Below are 26,341 nucleotides of genomic sequence, written 5' to 3'. Positions count from 1 at the left end.
TGGAACGGAATGTGTCCAGGCAGAGAAGAATGACATCATATCCTGCCCTGTGTAAATATCAACACAGGACAGGATAGGACAGGGACCGATCATGTGATTTCAGCCAGAAATCACTGGCTGAAATCTAATGATCGATCCCTCCTGGATCGAATCGTATCACCCGTGGGTCGGCGGGCGCCCCCTACCCGCGAATGTGTCGGGAGCGTGGAGCACGTTTTAAAACGTGCTTTTGCGCTCCACTGCCGCCCTGCACGCGTATATACACAGTGGCAGGGCGGCAAGCGGTTAATGCAGACAGGAGAGAGACCTGTTTTGTTTACATACAGGTCTTTCCCATATCAGCTTTCCCTGACTAACGCTGAGTGCCAGCCAGGACTCGGTGATTGACATCTGTACCTTACAGCTATAGGACGGAGGGCAAGTGGTTAAATAGAAGCAAAGCTGTGGAAGTATTTTAAGTGCCTCCAGAGGACAGGTTGACAATCCCCTTATAGTGACTGAATCAAGCGCTTGTTCTAAAAGATGGGAGCATGTTGACACAGCAGGATGTCAAGGGTTTTGAATCACCCCTTGGGTCAATGTGTCCCTTATGGTATTGGCCAGATACATGACCTTACATTAGAAGATGCTGTGGCCTTTAAGGATGTAATCAATCACTGCATTGTTCTTGATCTTAGAAGGTGAAGCCTAATTAATAGTGGTCAGCTTGGCTTCTTGCCTCAAGATGAATGTCTGTTGAGTTAAAGGAGACTGAAGTTCAAGAGTCCGTTTCCACAGTCACTCCAGAGAGGGTAGCTTTTGCATTTCTGGCTGCAAGTCAAAGAAAAAGCCAGCACATAATCCAAGAAGTCAAGGAAGAGCTTCTTTTCAGAATACTTTCTGGTATTTTAGGGATTTTGCCATCCATACATGTCATACGGACACTTGGTGGCTCATCTTTGGACATAGGTACAGTTTTGGTGATGAACACATGGTCTTTCAAGGCAAGCATTTCAGGCCATATTTGGGAGATCTTTCATCCTTCACGTTGCAGATTGGGCCACAAAAATCACCTCGCTCCAGCAGGTCAGATAGGCTCAATTGCACTCTCACCCCCTTTCAAGTCGGCTTTCTGCACTGGTAGCAGTCAGAGGGTCTAGGTCAGAAGATATGGATTACACCCTGTATGAAAGCAAGCCTAAACTTGTGGTTGGAGAAGTAGAATCTTCTGCGATGTCATTCCCATCTGATGACCTAGTCGCTGGTGGTGCAGTCAGAGACCAGCAAATAGATGGAGAGACCTAATTTAGGAGCAATTGGCTGAGGACCAACAGCCTTTTTCCAAGGGTCCAACATTCTGAAGTTAAGATCAGAATTTCAGGCTCTTAGCCTTCAGTCACCTCATTCAGGGTGGACCTGTCCTGGTGAAGTTAGACAACACAAAAGACTGGCATCCGGAATCAAAGGGGCACAAGAAGGAGGTTTCGCAAATTCTAGAGAAGGCCCAAGTCAATATCCTGCAGCTGTCTGCCACCTATGTGCCTGGTCAGAATCTTTAGGCAAATTATTTGTCCAGGACAATCCTGGACGGTAATGAATGGTCCAGACTGCTGCAAGTCTTTCAGGAAGAAATGGGCTTGGTAATTTCTTCCAGGGGTAGACCTGTTCACATCCCAGGTTAACAGAAAGTTGCTAAATTTCTATTCCCTGGCCCAGCATGCACAAGCAATTGGGGTGGAATTGTTGATCGCAGACTGAATCTAAAGGACAGCTTATGCCTTTCTGCCTCTCCCCCCCCAATTCTTAGCTTTCTGATGAGGCAGGGGAAGGTGATAGTTCTGGTGGCAATGCCACGTTGGTCGAAGGGCCCTTGGTACCCTCTGCCCCTCCTAATGAACTGTGCAGACATGGAGCTAGTCAGGAAAGGAATATTATGGTATCTGTCATTCAATTTTCTGTTTTTAAAGCTTCAACAAAGCTTACTGAAATGTCTGCAAATGTTAGTCAAAGCTCGAGGTTTACACTGCTCTTATACAAGCTGAGGCCTGTGTGAAACAGGCCGTAGAGTACACAGTCTATTTGCCTTTCAAAAATCAACCCCAATATGTCACTTCCTCACTCCCTGTCTTAACCCTCAAAAGGGCCAAACCACTGCACTGTAGTCAAAAGCATTACATGTGGTTGCCAGGCAGTTGTGCCATGGCCCCAATAACTTGAATGAGTTATGTGCAGTACGGACTGCTGAACTTTACTCATTCACAGACTGCCCTGAGCAGTTGCATGTCCTTGTTTAGGTGGGCAGAAAAACCACAGCTCAACTGTTTATAACATTAAGACCACTTTAATTAGATATGACAAAGGCAGTTGGTGGGGCTCAGTCCTTTACGTCAGGCCCAGAGTATCAAAGTAAAACCAATTAAAAACAATCACACAGAACAAGATTGTTTTGGCCAAGAAAGTAACAACCGGCTTCTCTAGTATTCTTAAACATTTCAGATGGGTGACATGTTCACTTTAATCTAAGAGATGCAAACTAATTATGTTATGGGGGTAAAAACCTAATACGAGACACCAGTAGTTGCATGTACATACATCTGGTTGTCAGGAAGATATGTTCAATGTAATCCCCTGAAGCTGAGACTCTTACAGCCAGTCAGCATATCACAATGCAACATGATCTTGTCTCAAATGGCTACTATGGTGGCTGTGCCTCTAAGCATCAAAGCAGTTTTCTTGAAAAATGAATTTGCAGGGATTACACTATTTAGGTACAATGTTCCTTCATCTGATTTTGTTAATGCTGAGCTCACTTTGAATAGTGTGGGAATATCTCATTTTATTTAATAGTACTAGATGCTAGATCAGTGGACAACTTGTGAATATTTGGTCAGCCCACAAGCTAGCTGTCCCCAATGAGAGTCACACATTAAGGCCTCGTTCACACAGGTATATGTAAAGTGGTTGTAAACCTCAGACATGAAATATGAACATATCCTTCTATTGTGTGTACTTGTCTCAATTAAGAGCACTATGCGGAATTTCTGTCTGCTGCCTCATTTCTCTGCTATCTGCATGAGCCACAGCTGACAAGTTTTCCTGACACCAAGAGGAAAATGGTGATAGGGGAGGGAGCTCCAGCTAATTGACAGCCTTAGCTCTGTTTCTGTAAACTATGTGAAGGGGGATGTGTGCTCTTCTCACTGAGCTCTGCAATGTGTAAGTTAAGCTCTCCACCCCCTAAAGCTCAGACAAGCCTTATAAATTTAGAACTTTTAACAGATGTAGAGATTACTACAGATAAACATGTACAACTAATGGAGGAGGATGTGTTTCATCTCCGTGTATCACCTGAGGCCAGTCACTTCACTGGGTATATGTAAGGGTTTACAACCACTTTAAGTGTACTTTCATGTAAAGGACTGTTTCTGCCTCCATGGGATGCACAGATGCTCCATGCCTCTTTTGCAGGTAGTCCTATTCATATCTATTGGGACGCAACATTTGTCCCCGAATTGATAGCCATGTAATGTGGGTTCATGTCCCCAAACACAGATGGTGTGTGTACCGGAACACACATCTGCGCAGCTGTCAAACTGACCAGCAACTTTGTCCATTGCACTGCTGCGGCCCAACAGACATGAATGAGACTACCTGCATGCAGAGTCACGGAAAACCTGTGCTCACATGCAGGCATAGACAACCCTTTACACAGTCATATCCATAGGTACACCCACTAGAATGAGGCCTAAGGGAATTGTTAACATCGCTATTATAATCATTGTTTAAAATATGTTCGCTTTTAAACATTTGTATACAAAACATAATATATTACATTTGTTAATACAATATATTCAGAGTATATACAAACTATTTTATAGCAGCACTGTGTAGGTATCACAAGTACACAAAGAGAGGTTAGCCAACAATGCTTTACCTTCGAGGAAAACAAAAAGCAATTGGATATTTTTCAAGCCTGTCCAGGCTGGTCAACAAAGCGCTTGTGTCAATGGATTTTTTTTTTTTTCATCAAATAGGTTTGCATTCCCATACCAGTCTAAGGGAATGCAAAATACACTCGAATCAAGTCAAATGCACATGTCAATGAATTCTGAATGATCTCAGAAGAGTCTTACACTGACGCCATTGACAAGTCTCAAGCCTATTGACCCTGGCCCTAAAGGGTGTCTGCAAGTGACAACAAAAAGGAGACGGTCATATCACATCTGCAAACAGTCATCTCATGTTTATGGCCACTTAAATGCAAAGATTTATGTGCTACAGCATTCATTTATAATTTTTGTTGACACTAAAAAAAAAAAGAGCTCCAACTTTAGTACAGGAAAATATTAAACATTTATCAAAGGATAAAGCCATCCTCTCAATAAACTCCACACATGATACTGCATCACATTTGTAGATTCTTCTTCCAGTAGATTTCTGTATAGCAGGCAGCAACCCTGCTACAAAACTGCTGAGACAAGAGCAATTAGCCTGTTTTCAGTTAGTTTAAGCAAACTAACAGACCTATCAGAGAGTAACAGTAAAGTGCAGTTGTTAATAAAACAATATGACTTCCTCATGTGTTTACAAACTAAACATAGGTTTTTAAAACATTGCACATTGTTAAACTTGCAAATCACAATATATCTAAAAACCATGAATTAAAAAATATATAGATTCTCTTAAAATAAGCAGTTAAATCCCAAAAGACACCATTAGGCCATGCAACGTAAGAATTTACATAAAGCTGCCTTGTATGGCCAAACAGCTCCACCCCACATAACCAACAGCAACATGTTTAAAAGAATATATGGCAGCCAGAGGTGAAAGATGTGCAGTGTTTGCTGCTGGTTACACGTCTGAGGGGCTTATTTATAAATCATCATTATGGCTTAACTATGGTCATACATTTTCTTTAAAATAAAAAAAATTATAGCATTTTTATCAAGCACAGAGTGGTGCTTTACAAAATTGTTTGCTTTAGAACTCTGAAGCAAAGTCCCGTTCATTTTGGATCAATAACATAAAAAAGTGTCTGGAAGAGGAAACCTGTCCTATCCTGAACAGTTTTCTGCGGTGTCTTAAGGACACTGCTGGCCCCTAATCACACTTTGCATTTTATGAAATATAAAATGGAGGCATACTGTGGAGTAATTACTACCATGTCACCAGATACTGCAATTGATTCGATATTATAAACAGGGACCAAGTCATCTGAGAGCAGTGCAAAGATAAAAAAATATGTTAATATATCTTATGGATGGCACACAGTACATGTATAGTTTGCTGCAGTGAAACATGAGGCTCAATTCACCAAGCAATTAGATTTTACACAATGTTTCTTAGTAAATTGAGCCTCTGAATTCAAATGTCTGTCCATTCTGCAGTAAAATCTGTAAGACGAACCAAACTGAAGATCACTGCCCACATCCCTGCTTTGTGTAGAGAAAGGCATGGTGCAGCCAATGACAAGATGCCGGTACATCTGTAAAAAGGTTCCATAATGCTAAGTGTCCTCATGACCTCATCACATTTTATTTAAACTGGAAAAGAGATGCAGAAAGAATAGGAAAACAGAACTGCTGGATATCTGTAAACAATGTAATGCAAATACATGTGAGCAGTGGTGCCCAGCCTAGTTCTCAGTAGTAGTTTGGACAAGCACAACACAGTGCACTATTTTGTTCCCTTTCCCATGCCAGAGTAATCTAGGCTCAGTGAGGACAGAAGACATGATACCCTATAGAGCAAAGCAGATCCTGGTGCTGTCCCATCCATTCTGCAGCCCTCTCCTCTTATTTCAAAGAAAAAAAAGACAAGGTTACAGGCAGCTGAGTGAACAAGTCATTTATGTGACTCAACACACATGAAAAGTCCACTATACTACTCAGGTAAAATGTGCACACTAAAGGTTGGAGAATCGTCACCATATGGCAGAGGTAACCAGATATATAATGCAAATTTTACCCTTACATTTAATCAAATGTTGACATTTGGGTTCTGTATATGTACATATCTAGCAGTGGCTTTGTTACTCATCACAAATGGCATTTTTTATGCAGTTAAAGTCCAAACAAAACCCTTAGTAAATAACTAATTGCAAGGGTTTGATTGGGCTTTAAAGGCATAATCCATTCAACAATTACAATTCAGTGTTAGATGGATTACTGTGATAGAGAACAAACCAAAAGCTCCAGTGCTAAACTAATGGCTTGAGAGCCATGGTCAATGCCATTGCCAATTGTGAATGCAGCAGACCAACCCCACCACTTGGGTTCCACCATATGAGTAAATGGAGAGTTTGGATTACCTTTAGCCTAGAAGCACACTAAAAGACACAAGGATAAAACCTCCAGGTAGTGACTGCTCACCTAGAGGAAAAATGTGCTGTGTGCTCTATCACACAGTGATAAAGGGACTATTGTTAGCACACATAGTTAAAATGGCAAAACTAACCCCTGGGCTTCAAGCTAGTTCTGTGGTCTTTACTACAGAAGCCTTTCGCACAGCTATCACAATAGTTTTACCAGTGCCGGGTTTACCAAGGCTTTACACATAGCCAGCCCTGATGGTTTTTGCATAGCTACAAACACAAACTCTTCAGAGTACTTATGTTAATGGTGTCTTCAGAAAGGTTAGAGACAAGTATTAAGACACACAATATTCAAGACAATGGAAACAAGTACACAAAATCCCAGATGTGTCATCTTCTCTGGTGTGGGACACGCCTTGTTTTCAGCATGCGGTAGTAGAGGTTTTCATCTCGAAATTCATATTCGTCTGTGATATGCTGAATGATGCCTCCTTTCAGCAGTCTCTCTCCATACTTAACTGCTTCCCCACGATCAGAAGCCAGTCCCACTTCAACAAGCCAGCTCACCAAATCCGAGCCCCAGAAGATTATAGCGGAGTTCCTGGCACCACACCTGTGTGTCAAAGGAATGATTCACCCATATGCTCTGTAACTCTTGTGCTAGGGCTGTAATTGGCAGCAGGTAAAGAAAAATAAGAGGGAAAATAGGACAGCATGATATAGGCAGGTTAGATCAGTACAGGGTCATAGAACATTAGAAGCCAGTAAGGGGCAGGGGGAAGGGCATAAAAATAAAATACATTTGTGCACAAGCTGTAGAAGCCAAATGGAATAATCTACAATTTGTAACGAATGCATATTGATATAGAATTTGTGAAATGAATGAAGCAAGGTATAAAAAAAAGACTAATGATGAGGTGGAAGCCTTCCCTGTTCTGCTCTACACAATGTAGTTTATTGGTGCACACAGATACATAAACCAGAAGGGTTTCTGACACTTGAGAATTGGCACATACGTAATTCCACTGCAAGAAAATTAAAGTGGAATTCAAGCTTAACCCTAACTAGCTTTAAACTTCTCTTCCCCACTTCTAATACCTATGCTAACTAACCTATGTAAGAAAGATGTATAGATTTGTCTATTTTCAGGATGCTCCAGTCCGGTCACACGATCTGGCTCCCCATTATCAGCCAGCATGGCTCCAGGTAAGAAGAGAGAGCACCAACGAAGGATGGGCCATTGACACATATGAGTGATATCCCTGCTACAGGATTACTAGCCATTGTCGGAGCACTATCTCCTCTCCCCTGTAGCCACCCTGGCTGACACAGGGGAGATCAAGTGACCAGACCAGAACATGCTGAAAATAGGCAAGTATATACATCTTTTTTTACATAGGTTAGTAAGCATAGTTGTTAAGAGGAGGCAGGGGACAGTCTTCCGAGTAATGGAATTCCACTTTAACCACTATTGTTAACACCTTTCCGCCTGCTCTACAGCAGATTGAAAGCCGGACGGGACACTTGCCGTTGTGACTGGGCGTCATATGACGTCCTGTCAAAATGAACCGCTCACATGGCCGTGGAATCTGTCACTGGCTGTGCCCCACAGGACACAGCCAATGACATATCACTACACCGGCCCATTGCCAGTGTCATGTGACCAATCACAGCAGCTCACATGTCAATTGTATACAATGGATGGCTTCCTGTCATACCATCCATTGAATACAAATATGTTGTTAGTTGTGACGGGTCAAGGCAGTCACATGATACAGACAGGGCCAATCACAGCCCAACATACTCCAAAATCCCATGAAGCCCTCCTAGAAGAGGGGAGGCTGCTCTATGTCATGTACAAAAAAGCCCAGCAATGGCTCTCCATTTCTCTGGCATTCTCTGACTAAAACCTTATGCTGAGCTTTAGGAACTTGAAAAGGGGTATCTGTCCTCCGTTTCATCTCTGAGTGTTGTCAACAGCCCATTCACAGAAAAATAGTAAAAAAGTTTAGCAGCAGAGGTACTGAAGAATGGATTAAACTGCACCACCTACTGCTTGTAAGTGGAAAATGTCAAATATTCAGTTGTAATATTATATCTTTACTCTACTAGAAAAAAAAAAGTCCTGGATGTAATGTATGGAATGAATATACAGGTGAAACTCAAAAAATTAGAATATCGTGCAAAAGTTCATTTATTTCAGTAATGCAACTTAGAAGGTGAAACTAATATATGAGATACTCATTACATGCAAAGCAAGATAGTACATGGCTTACAGCTCATGAAAACCCCAAATCCACAATGTCAGAAAATTAAAATATTACATGCAATCAATAAAACAAGGATTGTACATAGAACAATATCGGACCTCTGAAAAGTATAAGCATGCATATGTACTCAGTACTTGGTTTGGGCCCCTTTTGCAGCAATTACTGCCTCAATGCAGCGTGGCATAGAAGCTATCAGCCTGTGGCACTGCTGAGGTGTTATGGAAGACCAGGATGCTTCAATAGCGGCCTTCAGCTCTTCTGCATTGTTCGGTCTCATGTCTCTCATCTTTCTCTTGGCAATGCCCCATAGATTCTCTATGGGGTTCAGGTCAGGCGAGTTTGCTGGCCAATCAAGCGCAGTAATCCCAAGGTCATTGAACCAGGTTTTTGTGCTTTTGGCAGTGTGGGCAGGTGCCAAGTCCTGCTGGAAAATGAAGTCAGCATCCCCATAAAGCTCGTCTGTGGAAGGAAGCATGAAGTGCTCAAAAATCTCCTGGTAGACGGCAGCGTTGACCCTGGACTTAATGAAGCACAGTGGACCAACACCAGCAGATGACATGGCTCCCCAAATCAACACAGACTGTGGAAACTTCACACTGGACTTCAAGCATCTTGCAGTGTGTGCCTCTCCATTCTTCCTCCATACTTTGGGTCCTTGGTTTCCAAATGAGATGCAAAAGTTGCTGTCATCAGAAAAGAGGACTTTGGACCACTGAGCAACAGACCAGGTCTGTTTTTCTTTAGCCCAGGTAAGACACTTCTGTTTGTTGTTCAGGAGCGGCTTGACAAGAGGAATACGACATTTGAAGCCCATGTCCAGAATCCGTCTGTGCGTGGTGGCTCTTGATGCACTGACTCCAGCCTCAGTCCACTCATTGTGAAAGTCCCCAACGCTTTTGAATGGACTTTTCCTGACAATCCTCTCTAGGCTGCGGTCATCCCTGCTGCTTGTGCACCTTTTTCTTCCACACTTTTCCCTTCCACATAACTTTCTATTAATGTGCTTTGATACAGCACTTTGGGAACATCCAATTTCTTTTGCAATTACCTTTTGAGGCTTTCCCTCCTTATGGAGGGTGTCAATCATGGTTTTCTGCACAACTGTCAGGTCAGCAGTCTTTCCCATGATTGTGATTCCTACTGAACCAGACTGAGAAACCATTTAAAGGCTCAGGAACCCTTTGCAGGTGTTATGGCTTAAATAGCTGATTAGAGTGGACACTTTGAGCCGAGAATATTACACCTTTTCACAATATTCTAATTTTTGGAGATTGTGGATTTGGAGTTTTCATGAGCTGGAATCCATAATCACCACAATTATGACAAATCACGGCTTGAACTATCTTGTTTTGCATGTAATGAGTCTCATATATTAGTTTCATCTTTTAAGTTGCATTACTGAAATAAATGAACTTTTGCACGATATTCTAATTTTTTGAGTTTCACCTGTATATATACATATATATATATGCATACATACATACACACACACTCCCTTTAAAGCAAAACTCGGTAGTTAAACCTAATATAATTGTTATGTTCACACATTTAGACAGTGAATGCTCCCACAAGCAAAATAATATGCGAGAAGAAAGTGGCCCGGATGAATTTTGATCATACAGGAGTTGGTCAGCACAGTGGCTAAGTGGTTAGCACTTCCACCTGGCAGTACTAGGGTCGTTGGTTCGAATCCCAACCACGGCACCACCTGCCTGGAGTTTGCATGTTCTCCCTGTGCCTGCATGGGCTTCCTCCCACACTCCAAAAGACATGCTGGTAGGTTAATTGGCCCTAGTATGTATGAATGTGAGTTCGGGACCTTAAATTGTACGCCCCTTGAGGGTTAGGGACTGATGTGAATATACAGTATATATGTAAAGCGCTGCGTAAATTGATGGCGCTATACAAGTACCTGTAATAAATAAATAAAATAAATCTTACAAACCCTTACTGACACAAAGCTTTGACTTCTAAATTATTTCACTAGATTATCCGGTCGTTACACTCGTGGGCTTTAATGTGAAATGGCTGTGTGGACAAATAAAACAAGCTTTATGGTGCAAATGAAAATGCCAACTGCTACAGCCAGGAAAAGCAAACCACAAACAGAAATGAAAGAAGCAAGGAAGAAATGGCAAGAAAAAGGGATGAGAAGCAACATGCATTAGCAAAAATTATAAAGTAAAACATTTTTGTCCACCTGAGGCATTATTACTATTTGGTATAGAACGCTGAATACATTTTAAAGGTGAACCTAGGAGGAAGAAAGAGGGAAATTATCTGCGACTTTCTTTTTAAAAAGGTGCAGGCCCCAGCTTTTACTCTGATACTGAATTTTCTTCCTAGTCTGTCAAAGACCTGAAACACTATGCAGATTGGGAGTTAAGACTTTTTTGCATGTCATTGGATACATTCTTGTTTCAGGTCTCTGACTCACTAGGTAGAGAAGCCAAGAACGAGACAAAAGTCCCAAAATCCGCACTTTTACAAACAAGGTCAGCATGGCAATTCTCGTTTTGCTATCACAGGTTCCGTTTAATGTCACTGTGGACTAAAATTTTGAGAACAATCATCAATGTGTAATTCTTGAACATTCTTTCAGATTAGGCAGGCTTCATTTTACAGAAAACTAAATACAGTGAATGACACAGTAGAACAGTGACTGGTGTTAGTAATAGTTTTTACATAACAAAGTGACATGTTACAAGTATAGCTCTCCAGCTCACTGACAGGGGAAATACCTTCTTTCCTTCACGATATTCCTAACACACAGGTCTTTGTGGTATTGTACAAACTGGTTGCATGTCATGCGGATTTCTTCTGGCAGCCGGGTTTCCTCAGCAGCCACAGTGCGTTCTCTGCCATTCCACAGGAATTCAAGTCTAATGGGCAAATAGGAGACATTTCACAAAACAGCCAGATTTACACAGGTCACAATGAACGAGTTTATAATGTGACATTTTGGTTTAAGAAAGGTTCATTAGACCCTAAAAGTGATGGGGTGAATTGACAGCAGTTTGAGAGTGATCGGACAGAATTTAACAGCAACTTCTGTGTTTGTGCGCACATGCGTGTTTTATTGATGTGGATCCAGGAACTAAAAAGGAAAATTCTGCCAGCTAAGAAATGTATAGAACTAAGAATCCCTACTTTAACCATTTTGCCTCTCACCTGTTCACTCCCTATGGGCCAGAGCAATTTTTACATTTCTGCTATCCACTGGTTTTATTCAGCGATAACTTTTTAATTACTTATGACTTTTTAAATTTAAGACTTGAATCTATGTGAAATGTGTAAAAATATTAATGAACAAAACAAAAAAAAGTTAAAAAGAGTTAATTGGAGCTGATAAGCTAGCGGTTAATAAAGGTTTAAACAAAAACATTTGCAAACCACACTTTGCCTAAAGGCTGCATTCACACTGGTACGAAGTCGCAAGACTTTGGAGTGCAACTTTGATGCAACTTTGGATGGGTGCGACTTGGATGTGACTACTTGTCCTCTGCAAAGTCAAACCCACTGTTGCATGTAAAACATTCAGGTATGACTGTTTTAGTAACTTTTGAGGGTTAACATTGAAGTCTATGGCCCTCAAGTTGCATGAAGGTCAGACCAAAGTAGTGCATGAACTATTCAGAGGTTGCTGTGACTTTAAGTCAAACATATATCCCTTTGATAACGTGCCATCGCACGAAACGCGTTAGGGAGGTGCCCTATACCCTGTGACGTCACACTGCATGGCCCCTGTGGACGGCCGGTGGCCATTTTGGAATCCCTGCTACTAGCTGCTCATTGTACATGTGAGTAGTTTCTTTCAGTCATTTGTCTACTTTTTCCCTTGTGGATAATAAAGTACTACACTATTAGTATCTCCTGTTGTCTTGGCTCGTTACTTCCGAGCCCCCCCCCCTTCTTCAAGGCTTATTGGGATGATCTGGTGGCCACATCAGGATTGGTTAGACTCCCCCCGGTGGTGAAACGACTACACGTCCGCTGCTACCTGGAGCTCCTGAGGTTGAGATGTTTGCCCAGCTGATGCAGGCCAGATGACCACTCTCTGTGATCCAGTTCCAGTATCATTAGCTGGATGACCAGGAGTTGGTTAACACTCAAATGCGCATTACCATTGCGCTTTCTGGTTAGTGCAATCTACACTCATTTCTGCAGGAAGAATATGGTCACAGAAGTCACTTACTGTGTCACCTTTTTACCTTGAAATTGGTTTACATCATACACCGCAGGAACTCTCTTGTTGAAGATTTTCATTTATTTATTTATTTACTCACTTATTTATCATCATTATTATCCCTGGACGTTTTAGGTTATTTTATTAAGTGGTGTTCACTTTACCATTCACTATATGCACTTTTATTATATGCACCGTATGAGGATTTGCATGCAATATTATGTCTAACTAGCGCTGCATGGTTGTTTGATATATTGTAGTTTGAGGCTCCTGGTGTTTGCCTTTCATGCAAGTCGCTTTTTGGTTGTTTATCCAGCGCTCGTATCTTTTTTGTTTTTCATATATATGAATGGTTATCATTTGAAAATATGGTATACAACTTATGCGACTCTGATGTCCAATGTCACATGACAATTCACACAAGTGTAAATGGGGTGTTAACTGACTTCATCTGCAGATCTAAGTTTATCCTTTTGATCTATAGATGAATGAACAGAATGATACAAATGCTACAATATGCAAAGCTGTCTTTCTGTAGCTTCTGAGTGTTATTTCTAAACCCTTGCAGACAGCTTCTGCATTTTTTTTTTGACAGGTGAAAGTGGACAACCTTTTCTGTGTACACATTAATTCATTTCTGATTAATCAGAGTCAATTTGCTGTGTACTGGGAAGTTGGAAAAAGGCAGAAGGACTGGACGTGCTGCACATGCCCTGTGTACTGATGGCCTTATTTTAGGTGTGTGTAGCACGTCCAAAATCTAAAGCTAGTTAATATAGTGCCAAATGTGTTTTAATAGATCTGACTTTTTATTGGATAACAGCACTTCAGAGCAGGTACCTCAAAGTTGTTTGTATTCATATCTTCATCTAAGAGGCCAGTTTCCCTAAACCTAGCCACAACCAGGCCTCAATTTTGTCCTGATTCTTGAGTTTTACCACTTCACTATCCAATGGGGTAAGTCTCTTTTAGCCATTATGGCAACTTACTCAATAGTGAGAAAGTATTGAGTGGAAGAAGGGAATGGGGGACGGGGTTTTGTCGGGCTCCATTTGTTTTAGACAAAATGTGTCTAGTTTACTTTCATTTATCTGTATTTTTATACTGAACATTTTTTGCTTCAAAAAGGGGTCTGTCCCAAGTCTGAGGGAAGCAGCTGAACATATTATAACCCATTTAGATTTCCTAAGGGTAAGTCACTGGCTGGGAACACATGACATGGGGAATAGCAGCTTCCATCAGAAGCATTTACACAGGACTTTTTTACTCCTGACAAAGTTCTTTTAAAATCAATTTGAAGGCCGACATTTTTTTTTTCATATCTACATCCTTTATCCACACGTCATTAACTGTGGCTTTAAAATGCTTGGAAGTGCCACTAAACATTTTTCTTTTTGTTAAAATGATGCTTCCCTCCCTCCCACTCCAGTGATCTATTTTGCCAGCGCTTAGTAACAGCCACACCACTAATTCTGTTAATGAGCACCGACTATAGACTGAACTGGGTCTAACTGTGGTGCCTGTTAGATTGCACAGACATATTTAGACACCTTGCATAATTGATAACAGGAATAGGCAGGCAAGAGTATGAAAATTTACGCTGTTATCACACTGTCTATCCGACTAGATATCTATTTTTGTGACTTCAGTTGGGCTCTAAAAGAAAATAGTAGTACACCAAATTACATACACATACATACATACACAAGGCTACAACCACAGTTGAAAAGGTTTCCAATATAACAGTCTAAAAATGTCAGCTGTGTTTGCTGTGGTGTCTGACAATGCATTTCTCTAAATATACATCTTCTTAATAGATATTAAGATAGGACCACTGGTGGAACTTTAGCTGTTCTTGCCATTTTAGACATTGCATGCAACACCATAAAATACTGTAAGAGATACCTTTTCTTGCATGGAAGGATAATCAGGTGTTTGTCCAATCCAAAAATGGCAAATGATAGGAAACCCTATAGAGATCAATCAACAAAAAGTTATACACAGAAAATGTATGTGGTGGTGTGAATCCCTGCAATCACCCCTCCAAAGCCACATAGCCCCAGCTAAGTTACATTTCACATGTGCAGCAACATGTCTCCCCTATACTTGCCTGGTACATGTGCCGACCAATGATATCCAGGTAGTGTGGGGGAGCCAAGTAAAACTGCAGAAGATAGGGCAGCACAAACACTGTAGAGACATGGAAAAATGGACGCCGCTCAGACAAACCCAAATGGATTCAATCAAAGGTATCCGTGTTGGCATCAGCCCCCACGCCCTCTACTGCGTTTCATCCCCCTCATTGTAGCTTGGTCACAGAGCCCCAATGGGCGGGGCGAAATGCGTCAGGGCATAGCTGGAGCAAGGGCTGAGGCCAATACTTTTCACTGAATTCACGTGAGTCGGTCTGAGCAGAGTCTATTTTCTCCTGTGTCTCTACACTTCTGGATTAGTGTCAGGACACCCACTCCCATCTTCAGAGTACCGGAGGGGTTATTCCACACTGCCCGACTTTGAGCGGCGCCACAGGCCTGTCACAGCACAAGTACTGTACTTGAGGGGGCATGACAGGAGTCAAGTGTCTTGGTTGCCAACAGGCTTCCATTTAATCTCAAACCTATTGACTGATAACTGCAATCATTACAATCAGTTTCGGTCAACACGTTTGCGATCACATGACAACCTATTGCTAAACAAAGGCACAAGCTTTCTGACTATACTAGCTCAGGTAGCATTTAACAGTTGCAAAACATATCCCTTGCAGTGGTTTTGCAAACCATGTGAACACCACATGTACACCTAAGGTAAAGACACAAAATCTATAGCCAACAGTCTAAACCTCTCCCAGTAAACAAAAATGGTTACTGGTTATTTAAAGTTATACTCCTGTCTAAACTTAAAATCTGCTTTGAAATGCATAGAAGTAAAACCGACTACCTGCTCAAGGCCCCAGTTTTCTTTTACCAAGGCAAAGTTGTAGTGCATATCGCCATGCCACTGAATTTTGTCAGTAATCTGGGAAGCTCTTTTGCATAGCTGTTAGGAATGCAGGGCAAGTACCCCCCCCACCACCCAAATGTCCAAAACCATAGGATCTATACGTGTTCCACGTGTAGAAAGACAAGTACCTCACAGCCCACTATTACAATAAACCCTTTCTTGGCAGTTTGAAATGGATTGTAATACATCAAGGAGAGAGAGCAGAAGTTACATATTTCAGGCTTTAGGAAGCGGACCCACCCTACATGCAAGAGACTGTCTGAAATCTGGCTGTGCAGAATTTTGGTTATATTCATAAATAAATACTACAGAAAATGTTAGTTCTTCTATCACATGAAATTCACATGAAAACACTGTTCTATAAGACACAGCAATCCAGTTTGAAAAATGCTGCCGCTCACTGCGTTTCTCAGCTTATTCTATATCCACATGATGCAGCATTCAGCTCAGGCAATAATCCACACATATTCACTGTAAAATATTTTAGCAAGCTCTAGAGCAGTGGTTCTTAACCTGGGTTCGATCGACCCCCAGGGGTTCAGTGAGTCAGTCTCACGGGTTCGGCAGAGGTGAAGACCCACACCCGACTCATATGATTCGTGCAGTAAATATTCATTATTATGTTTTTGTTTTTGTGTGAAAATCATGTTTTAATGGTTTTGTTCTTTGTTCTTAACGGTTTTGTTCATTTTGTGCACCTATGTATAAATATATACCTATGTTTTGAATTTTAAAAATCATATTTTATTTTTCCAATTAAGAAGGGTTCGGTGAATGCGCATATGAAACTGGTGGGGTTCAGTACCTCCAACAAGGTTAAGAACCACTGCTCTAGAGTGTGATTTACATTCCAAACAAAAGATTACTTACTTGGCCAAAATTAAACACAGCACAAAAGAACTGAAGCTCAACATACAGTCTCCCTGGCTCCAGATTAAACAGCCACCAGAAGCAGCTGGATACATTCTGTAGAAGAAGAAAAATGGTGAGAATAAAATGCTTTGCATGAAAATACTTCTCAGCAGGTAAAAGGCACAACATTCCTAAGTCTCTAAGCAATGAAGAAAATCCATAATACTCGCTTCCAGCAACACGAATATGTTCTGTTTATTGGTTGGTTAGTCAACCTGTTTGGTCTTTCATGCACTTTAAACACTGGCTGTTTATTTGCAATTTACTAAGCTAGCCTAAATTATGCCAAAAGTACAGATATGCAGGCTCTTTGTGGTGGCTTCATATTAATTGCTGTGGTCCCGTGAAGCCTTCACAGATACTAGTTCCAGGCCGCACACAGGTCTCGAACATCTATCCGAGTTAATATTAAAGCGGAGTTCCACTCACTCTGTAAAAAAATAAGTCAGCAGCTACAAAAACTGTAGCTGCTGACTTTTGAAAAACAGCCACTCAGCTGTCCCACGATCGAGCGTTGACCCCCCCCACCACCACCACCCCTGCAGCCTGTTTCACCGGCAGTCCTGTACTCCAGGCGCTGGTATCTTCAGCGTGGGCACCCAGCTGGGACAGCTTGCGGCTTCACAGCCGGGTGCCCACTGCACATGTGCGAGTAGCGCTGCTCTTCCTGAGTGGCCCCGTCGTCTTCTAGGACCTGTCACGTGTCCCACAAGACTTCGGGGAGAGAGGGTAGGAGGACAACTTCCGTTTACGGTCGCCTAGGCAATCGCAGTGAAAGCGGGTACCTGTGAAATTCGGGTACCCGTTACCACCCCCCCCACTCCCTTAAGGTGCCAATCCTTGATGGGGAGCGGGGGTACCAATCTTGAAAGCAAAACGTGGCCTTTTGGGTGGAACTCTACTTTAAAGTAGCTGAAAACCCTTACATATACCAAATAAAGTGACTGACCTCAGGAGATACACAGTGATTAAACAAAACCTCCTACATATGTTGTACCGGTTTATCTAAAGCTGTCTGTCTCCTACATCCAAAGTGAGGAATTTACATAGGATCTTTCAGTTCTGAAAAGCAGGGGTCGGGGAGCTTAAGTTGCAGCTGTGAGGAGAGCTCTGAGAACTGATTGGAGGGAAGGGACACATCCACCTCCACACAGCAAACAAGAACAGCTCTGAGGCCGTCAATCACAGGCTGTGCCCTCCCCATCACCATTTTTCTCTTATCAAAAACGTGCTTGGATGCCCGCACTTCACACCAATCAGAAACTATCAGTATTATTAAAGTAAGTCTCTTTAAAAAGGTAGTTTTTATATCAGGTAAGATCCAATATCATACAAAAAAAAAAGTGCACGGACCTCATGATTCACCTTTAGTACCACTTTATAGAAATAAAATACTCACAAACCTGCTAAAATGACAGGCATGTAGTATCATATCCTATTGACAGGACCTCCTCCAACTCTCCATCGGTACAGTCCAGTGTTTTTCAACCTTTTTTCAGTCAAGGCACCCTTTAGAATTGCGCACATGCCCGGGACACACCAGTCTGAGGGCTCCTTCACACCAGGAGGTGCATCTCAGCACATGCGCTTTTTTGGGAAACATGCAAAAGGGTGCAGGCATGATTTTTAAAATTGCACAACACCAAAACACATGGTGCTATGGTACCATGTGTTTTAGCAAGAGCAAATGTACATGCATTTGGTAGATGAGTGGGGATGTAATTAAGAATTAACAGCACACATGCGTGCCTGCAAAAGGAACCACATTTTTGTGTGGTATGGGAAAACATGCAATTTCACACCTGTTACTAAGCCGTAAAATGTACTCTGAGGCAGAGTTTAGTGGTCTGTAGGTTGTAACCACCCCCCAAATCCCCCTTCTAAGCACAAATCCCTTCCCCCAAATCACTCGCACAGCACAAACCCCCTCCTAGCACCCCCCCCCACCTAAATCACCCTCCCAGCCCAACTCCCCTCCCCCCCAAATCCCCCCTCCTAGCACAACCCCACCACCCAAAATCACCCTCCCAGAAAAACTTCCCCCCAAATCTCCCCTCCTAGCACAACCCCCCACCCAAACCACCCTCCCAGCATGACCCCTCCAAAATACCCCTCCTAGCAAAGTCCCCAAATCCCCCCCGCTCCTAGCACAACTCCTCAAACCCTTCCTCCTAGCACAACACCAACACCCAAATCCCCCTCCCATCACAAATTCCCCCCCAAATCCCCCCTCCTACTCAAATCACCTTCCCTGCACAAACCCTCCAAAATACCCCCTCGTAGCACAACCCCCCCTCCCCCCAATCCCTCTTCCCCCAGCAAAACTCCCCAACAGGCTCCCTAATCCCCCCTCTTCCTGGTACAAATTATGTCCCTTCACCAGTGACAGCAGCAGAGAGGAGGACAGAGCCAGGAGGTGGTGTGGATTGTGCTCTCTAACCCCCTTCCCCCAGCTCCTTTGTATATTCAGAGCGGTCTTCTGTTAACTCCTGTGCTACAGGAGGAAGAAAGCACTGTTTACACAGGAGGCAGAGAGCTGTGCCAGCAACAGCCTCTCTGTCTCTTTGTTCCTTTCTGTACTCTTGCAGGAACGCGGTCATGCAGCCAGCTCAGTTTTCAGTTTTGCTGGCAACAGTACAGGGAGGAACAGAGAGAAGGGGGAGGTACGGGATTAGCTCTCTGCCTCCTCTAGCACAGGAGCTAGCAGAGGATCGCTCAGCTTGGGCTATTGCCGCGGCACCTCTGAGGACTCCTCCCAGCACCCCGGTTGAAAAACACTGGTAAAGTCAATAGAAGTACTCCTACAACAATATACTGCAGATTCACATTAGATGACGTGTTTCCAGGAAAAAGCCCTCTTCTTTAGAGCTAGCCAGCTTGTACACATACTTTTCTCTCTGTATAGTCAAGGCAAAGTATGAGGCAGGGGCAGACTGACCATTTGGAAACTTGGGCACTGCCCAAGGGCCCAGGGTCAGTAGGGGGCCCCATGAGATGCCCCTGGTACCTTTTTCATAGGCTTTTTTGAGCTTGGGCAAGGACACAGGGGCCCCATGATCCCCTATTGCCCGGGGGCCCCATGAGTTGTCAGTCCGCCCCTGGTATGAGGTTATCAGTCACTAGTACCCTCCCATCCAAACCTCATGGAGCGGGACCTCTGGGAGTGAACCACTAGGGACAACAGCTCTACACTCACAACCAGCCCAAACATCAGTATTTTTACACAAACAATGGAGTGCGGAGATAACCTGGCATCATGCCCAATCCCATAGTTTACATGCTCAAATCAGATGTGAAAAGATGCTCAATCTGCTATGTTCTCACCTGTTCACAGGTTACAACAAGTGCAGCAGCACTAAAAAACCATAACAGATCACTCTTAGTGTGCATTTCTCAATGTACTCTCTCACTGTGGAGCTGCCATGCTGCTAAAGTGGCATGGATTTTATTGTAAAGTGGAACTAAAGGTGATGCACAGGGTTGGTGCGCACTCTCCTATTATGATTTTTGTTCTGTTCGAAGATTTCCCGGGTCAGAAGGCAGCAGCAAGGCCTGGAATAAGCAAATGACATCACAGGAATTGGCTTAGTGTATGAGAAGAATACCCTGATATGTTTCTGATCCAAATTGTTAGCACTTGAGTGCTGGCAGTGTGTTTGGATTTTAATCAGGTCAGACCCATTTTAAGGATCTGTTCATATCAAAGTGTTTTATTGCTGCTCCTAGCAAATAGAAAATTCATATTTAATTCTCATTCTTCCAAAATAGAGATCATAGTTGTTTTGCAAGGTGGTAAACAAATACATGAAAAAGCACCTGCAGCAGTTTACATTTATACTCACAGAAGACAGTGAAGGCCATCTCTAGAACATAACAAACATCTTAGTTTCAAATGCACTGAGACTATAGGAGTGGCTAAGCTCAAGGAAATGCTCCACTCTTTAAAAGAACAGGAAGGGACTCTGAAGCCGAGTTCATTTTTATTTGAGTTAGAAACCTTCTTCATTCCAGTACGTAGATATTTTTTACCTATTTATGCCTCAGATCAACTTGCATACACCTAAGCACCACTCAGTAAATGTTAGCATTATATAGTTACCCATCCCAGAAGAGTGCCAAAATAAGTCAACTTACAGCAAACAGGCCAACAATGAGAAGTAAGCAGAGTAATACATGTCTGGCAATCTGTCTGTCTCCGGTGTGTCGGTGTTGTTGCTCTTCCTGGGAAAGAGGACATCTCTGGGAGTTGCAGCGACTCAGACAATCATGTACTTGTAAAAGAAAAAGGCAGAATTACATCATACAGCAGGGAAAATAATTATTTGATCCCCTGCAGATTTTGTAAGTTTGCCCACTTACAGAGAAATGAAGGGTCAATAATTTTTATCATAGGTGTATTTTAAATGATCGAGACAGAATATCAACCAAAAATCTAGAAATAACACATGATACAAATGTTATAAATTGAGTTGTAGTTCAGTGAGTAAAATAAGTATTTGATCCCCTACCAACCAACAATAATTCTGGCTCCCACAGACTGGCTATGTGCTCATGTGGTACACAGATTAGTCCTGTCAATTTAAGAAGCTGCTCCTAACGACAACTCATTATGTGTATAGAAGACACATGTCCACAGAATCTTTCTTCCATTTAAATCTCACCACCATGGGCAAGACCAAAGAGCTGTCAAAGGTCAAAGACAAGATTGTAGACTTGCACAAGCCTGGAATGGGCTACAAGACCATCAGCAAGAAGCTTGGTGAGAAGGAGACAACTGTTGGAGGGATTATTTGCAAATGGAATATAAATAACCATCAATCGCCCTCGGTCCAGAGCTCCATGCAAGATTTCACCTCATGGGGGAAGGATAATCAAGAGAAATAAGGAAGGATCAGCCTAGAACTACACGGGAGAAGCTTGTGAATGATTTCAAGGCAGTTGGGACCACAGTCACCAAACAAAACAATGGTAACACAATATGCCACCATGGACTTAAATCTTGCAGCACCCGCAAGGTCCCCCTCCTCAAGAAGGCACATGTACAGGCCTGTCTGAAGTTTGCCAATGAACATCTAAAGTGCTGTTGTCAGATGAGACCAAAATTGAGCTCTTTAGCATTAACTCGACTCGTGTTTGAAGGAAGAAAAATGCTGACTATGACCCTAAGAAACACCATTTCTACAGTGAAGCACAGAGGTGGAAACATAAGGTTTGGGGCTGTTTCTCTGCTAAAGGTACAGGCTGACTTTGCTGCATTGAGGGGCCAATGGATGGGGCCATGCATTGTAAAATTTTGGATAAGAACCTTCCCAGAGCCAGAGCACTGAAGATGGGTTGTGGATGGGTCTTCCAGCATAACAATGACTCAAAACATACCATTAAAGGCAACAAAAAGGAGTGGCTCAAGAAGAAGCACATTAAACAAGGGCTTCTCCACCAAGTACGAAGTCATGCTCTACTTAGGGATCATATGCTTATTTTACTCACTGAACTGCAACTCCGTTTATAACATTTGTATCATGTGTTTTGTTGATATTCTGTCTCTATCATTTAAAATACACCTATGATAAAAATTATAGACCCTTCATTTCTTTGTAAGTGGGCAAACGTACAAAATCTGCAGGGGATCAAATAATTATTTTCCCTACTGTATAACCTATAAAACTGATGACTTACTGAGAGCAGGAATAGAGAGTGTGCCTGCGATATCAGAGCAATATTAAGCTAGTTATGGCAACCTGGGCCTAGCTTGGGGTATTTCCATCACTGCTGGAGGGACACACAATATCGTGGACTAAGTAAACAGGCAAAAGTGGAGCTGGGGGTTCAGGACCAAAATTCTTATTGTGGATACAAAACACAGGTAGTTTGCCCACATCTCAAGCATAGGAAAAAGCAGTAGCAGTTGGTTTACAGAGAAAAAAAAAGTCAATACCTTTTAAATCTGTCATATGCAGGCCACATGATTTTTTCCCTTTTGCCTCACCTCAGCAGGGCCTGAAAAACCATGTGACCCGCTATGTCTTAGCCCAACCTCTGACCTAGGCCACACTGACTTGGGCAGTAGGAAGATTACCATTAAAGTGATTGTAAATGTTAATTTTTCTTTTCTTTTTTTTTTTTATTAAACAAGCAGGTTTATACTTAATTGTTCTGTGGAATGGTTTTGCATAGAGCAGCCCCAATCTTCCTCTTCTTGGCTCTCCCACCAATGCTTCTGGCTCCCCCCACTTCTGAGTACCCACATAGCAAGCTGCTTGCTATTTGGGCACTCGTACAGTCTCACTCCCGAGCTGGCACTGTGTCCATAACCCCACCCCCTGCTCCCTCCTCACTGGTTCTAATTGACAGCAGCAGGAATGTGTAAAAAAATGTTTAGGCTTTAGAACCACTTTAAGCTATGGACAGGGCTCATCTAGTAGAAAAAAAAGAGGAGTATGCACACCGTGGTGGCAATGATGCAGAGGTTCTATAAGTCGGCAGATTTTGGTCACCAAGAACAAAGGAGAATGAATGACTGGGAGTGTCATCAGATAATTTATCTATAAGAAAAATTTTGATAAACAAAAGGCAAAAAGATTAGAAAAAAATATTAGTATGTATCCAGCACTTCATTTTCAAATTTTGACTGGACTTAAAAAGGCTAACGCGTTTCAGGTATGGGGAAAAATAAGCCCCAAACATGTAGGCTATATCCTTTGTATGATTTTCAGATATACCCTTCAATTTTGACTGGAAGAAACCTTTAGCTGATTAGAGTTCCTCATTTTAAAACCAAATCTTGCTTTATGTTTATATATTCTTTGCAATGTCTCCCCCCAAAAAGGTTATCTTATTTATCACCACTTTTAGAATGCACCAGATTTTCAAATTCCTAGCAAAACAATTATGTTTTAGTTAAATGAAGCATAAAAGGAGATATAGACATGTAGAAACAGAATAAATCTGCAGGGGTTTTCTAGCTAGAGTGTAAACATGACAGTCTGCATACTGTACCTTCCTCTATGTTGGGAGCCTCATTTGTATGCAGAACATTTGCAGAGTCCACAGGCTGGCACACACTTCCGTTCTCCTGACCACATGTACACATCTCTGTACAGAGGAGACAGCACGCATTGTTATTACTGCACAGCAGCCAATGCAATAGAAAGGCCTACTGTATTTTTCACATAATTCCCTGCAATACAATTTTCTCAGGTACAATAATATGTTTTTGATTTCCTGGAATTACCAGATTTTTTGTTAGTGTTATAGCACACTTCTCAGTGAACTTTTTCTAATTAACATTTGATGTGTCCACAGCATGCCAGAGTTAACAATTACGTAATATTTCTGTACCATAAAAACTCCTACTTGCTTTGTACAAGTTTCAGGGATTCTAGACACAAGTTTCTAAGTGGAATTCCCACCACAATCACCACTACCAAATGTCAATCATCCTTTCCGCTTTTATTATGTAAAACGTTCACAAGGGTGAGGTGCTACTGCTCGGAATGGTCCCAAAATCGGGGAATTTGAAATTCATATGCAGAGATCTTGTCACCAGAGTCTCAAGAAACAAAAACATACCTCAACAACCTGGCATCAATTGCTCAAAACAGATTCATTTAAGGTGGACTGATCATTAAGATTACAATGCAAAATGATTTTATGATAGGAAAACCGCAGCACAAAATGATCTGCAGATCTAGACACAAAGGTGAATGCCTGAAAAAGATAAACTTGGTCACACACAGCCTCAGTTATGAAGCTTCTCTATTGCTCACTGACCAACTGGGAGATTTAGGAGGTGGGGTAGGAGAGAAAGGCTCAAACTCAACTTTTTCAGGAAAAGGCGGTATTTACAAAATAATCTAAATGCTTATATATCTAGATCTACTCATGGTTTTGGCATTTTGTTTCTTTCAGTATAGGCACCTCTGGTAATGCATTTCATATGCTCATGTTTGTGACCAGTTTATTTTACACAAAAAGTGGATTCAAGCTGCATTTTCTCTTCCCCCACTCATCTGCTCTCACCAAGCAGCTACACTGGAAAATGAAACTTCTGCAGGAGCAACAGCCAAGCCTAGTAATGCAGCTCATGCATTCAGATACAACAATCTACCTCAAGCATCATTCTATTGAAAGGACCACATTGGGTCTGCAAAGTCTATATCCTTAAAACACCATAAAAAGTGACCCGACTTTGACTACCAACCCCTTACCCAACATAAATCAACAAAATAGCATAACATGTCCAGATAGAAATATATTAATATAAACTCTCTTTATTGGTAACATATTAAAAGCATGAGCAAAAAAAATTATTAACCTTGGCCAAGAGTCAACAAAACTACTGGTGTAAGTAACTGCCTCTAAACAAAAACATCCAATATGTAGTTTGAAAAGGCTGATGATGGATCCACTTGTAAATCAAAGTCCATATGTATCAAACTAAAAGGAGTTCATAGTACTAGACAGTTTTAAATCAGCCTTTTATAGCGAAAGTCTGCCACATCCATATGGGAAGACATTAAATCCATGTTTCATAGTGAATGCAAGTAACCAAGCTCCACCCGTAGTGTAGATATACAAAGTCCCATATGGAAGTAGAAGTCTGAGGAATAGGCATTAAGCCATTTAGCCTCTGACGCAGCCAGTTAGTACCGGCGAAACCAGTCAGCCCCTCAGGATGATACGCATTTGGGACTGATAACTATATGGTCTGCCCCTTTCCTTATGTGGACACCCTGGCTTCCTGTGCACATTTATACTCTTGTGTATCAGGAATTGGGGTCACTATCTGGCTTAGTCTGAGTGGAGCTCAATTTACCTGTATTTTGCAGTTAACTGTACGGCATTTAATCTATGACCCATCCTGAAAATTATTTTCCATGTGTGGACTGCTTCTATGTACCGGTATTATTACAGGCAGAACGGGTGGAGCCTCAAGTCTCATGAAGGTGTGTGTGTGTGTGTGTGTGTGTGTGTAGGTGTGTGTAGGTGTGTGTGTGTGTGTCTTTTATGTGCTCCACATAAATACTCCAAAAAGTAATTATTAATAAAAGTGGAAGTCAATAAAGTCCCAGTCTTATTAAAAACATATCAGTCACCAGTGTCCATAAATTATAAAGTCACTCAAAATTCTGATCCCAAAAGGAAAATTCCAAATCTTTCTGCCGAGCCCTCTGAATGGCTCCAAAGAAGACATGAACCTCAAAACAAGGAAAACTCAAAAGTGCATTACCATTAATAAACTAAATCCTTAATAATGTAACATATGTGCACTAGTCACTCCAAATATATACGTGATTGTGAACACTTGTGAAAACCGTGATAGTGTATCACTCTGTGAATCAATAGTCAATAACAAATAAAATTATTATACATTTCCAGTGGCATTCATTGCGCACTTCTAAAGTGTCTGAATTAAATACCCTTACCAAATAAATATTAAAACACACTTTAATCCAGCAGAGGGTATGTTCAGTATTGTTTCCATAGATGCATTCAAAGCCTCAGTGCATGTACTCCATAGTACCAATGCTCCACAGTTTACATAGGAAAGAGGAATAGACCCATATAGTGTAATTCCATTAAAGATATTAAAAAACACTTTATTGGTTGCCCTTACATAAAAACAGCAAAAAAAACACGCCTTATTCCCATGACTCCAAACCTCGAAGCAGCTTCCAGGAA

The 26,341-nt window shown here is 41.9% G+C and overlaps 1 protein-coding gene across 2 annotated transcripts in view; it reads right to left on the bottom strand.

The window, feature by feature from the left end:
• Positions 1-2,300: 2,300 nt before the first annotated feature.
• Positions 2,301-26,341, bottom strand: part of GPR155 (G protein-coupled receptor 155) — a 73,623-nt gene continuing 49,582 nt past the window's right edge. The window contains exons 11-16 of one of the 2 annotated variants that reach the window (XM_089690478.1): positions 23,657-23,752; positions 20,795-20,931; positions 16,619-16,714; positions 14,654-14,718; positions 11,304-11,444; positions 2,301-6,905 (exon numbers count right to left, since the gene is read on the bottom strand). In XM_089690478.1, the coding sequence (XP_089546604.1) occupies positions 6,683-6,905; positions 11,304-11,444; positions 14,654-14,718; positions 16,619-16,714; positions 20,795-20,931; positions 23,657-23,752 (758 nt within the window). In that variant the 3' untranslated portion in view covers positions 2,301-6,682. Of the gene's footprint in view, positions 6,959-11,303; positions 11,445-14,653; positions 14,719-16,618; positions 16,715-20,794; positions 20,932-23,656; positions 23,753-26,341 lie in introns of both variants that reach the window. The other variant, XM_089690479.1, reaches the window with a different exon arrangement.

The sequence above is a fragment of the Staurois parvus genome, unplaced genomic scaffold (assembly GCF_062004578.1).
Source record: "Staurois parvus isolate SC_StPar_1 unplaced genomic scaffold, SC_StPar_1.0 ptg000530l, whole genome shotgun sequence".
Classification (NCBI taxonomy): domain Eukaryota; kingdom Metazoa; phylum Chordata; class Amphibia; order Anura; family Ranidae; genus Staurois; species Staurois parvus.
The sequence above is the reverse complement of the archived record's forward strand: the minus strand, read 5'-3'. Positions and strand labels throughout refer to the sequence as shown.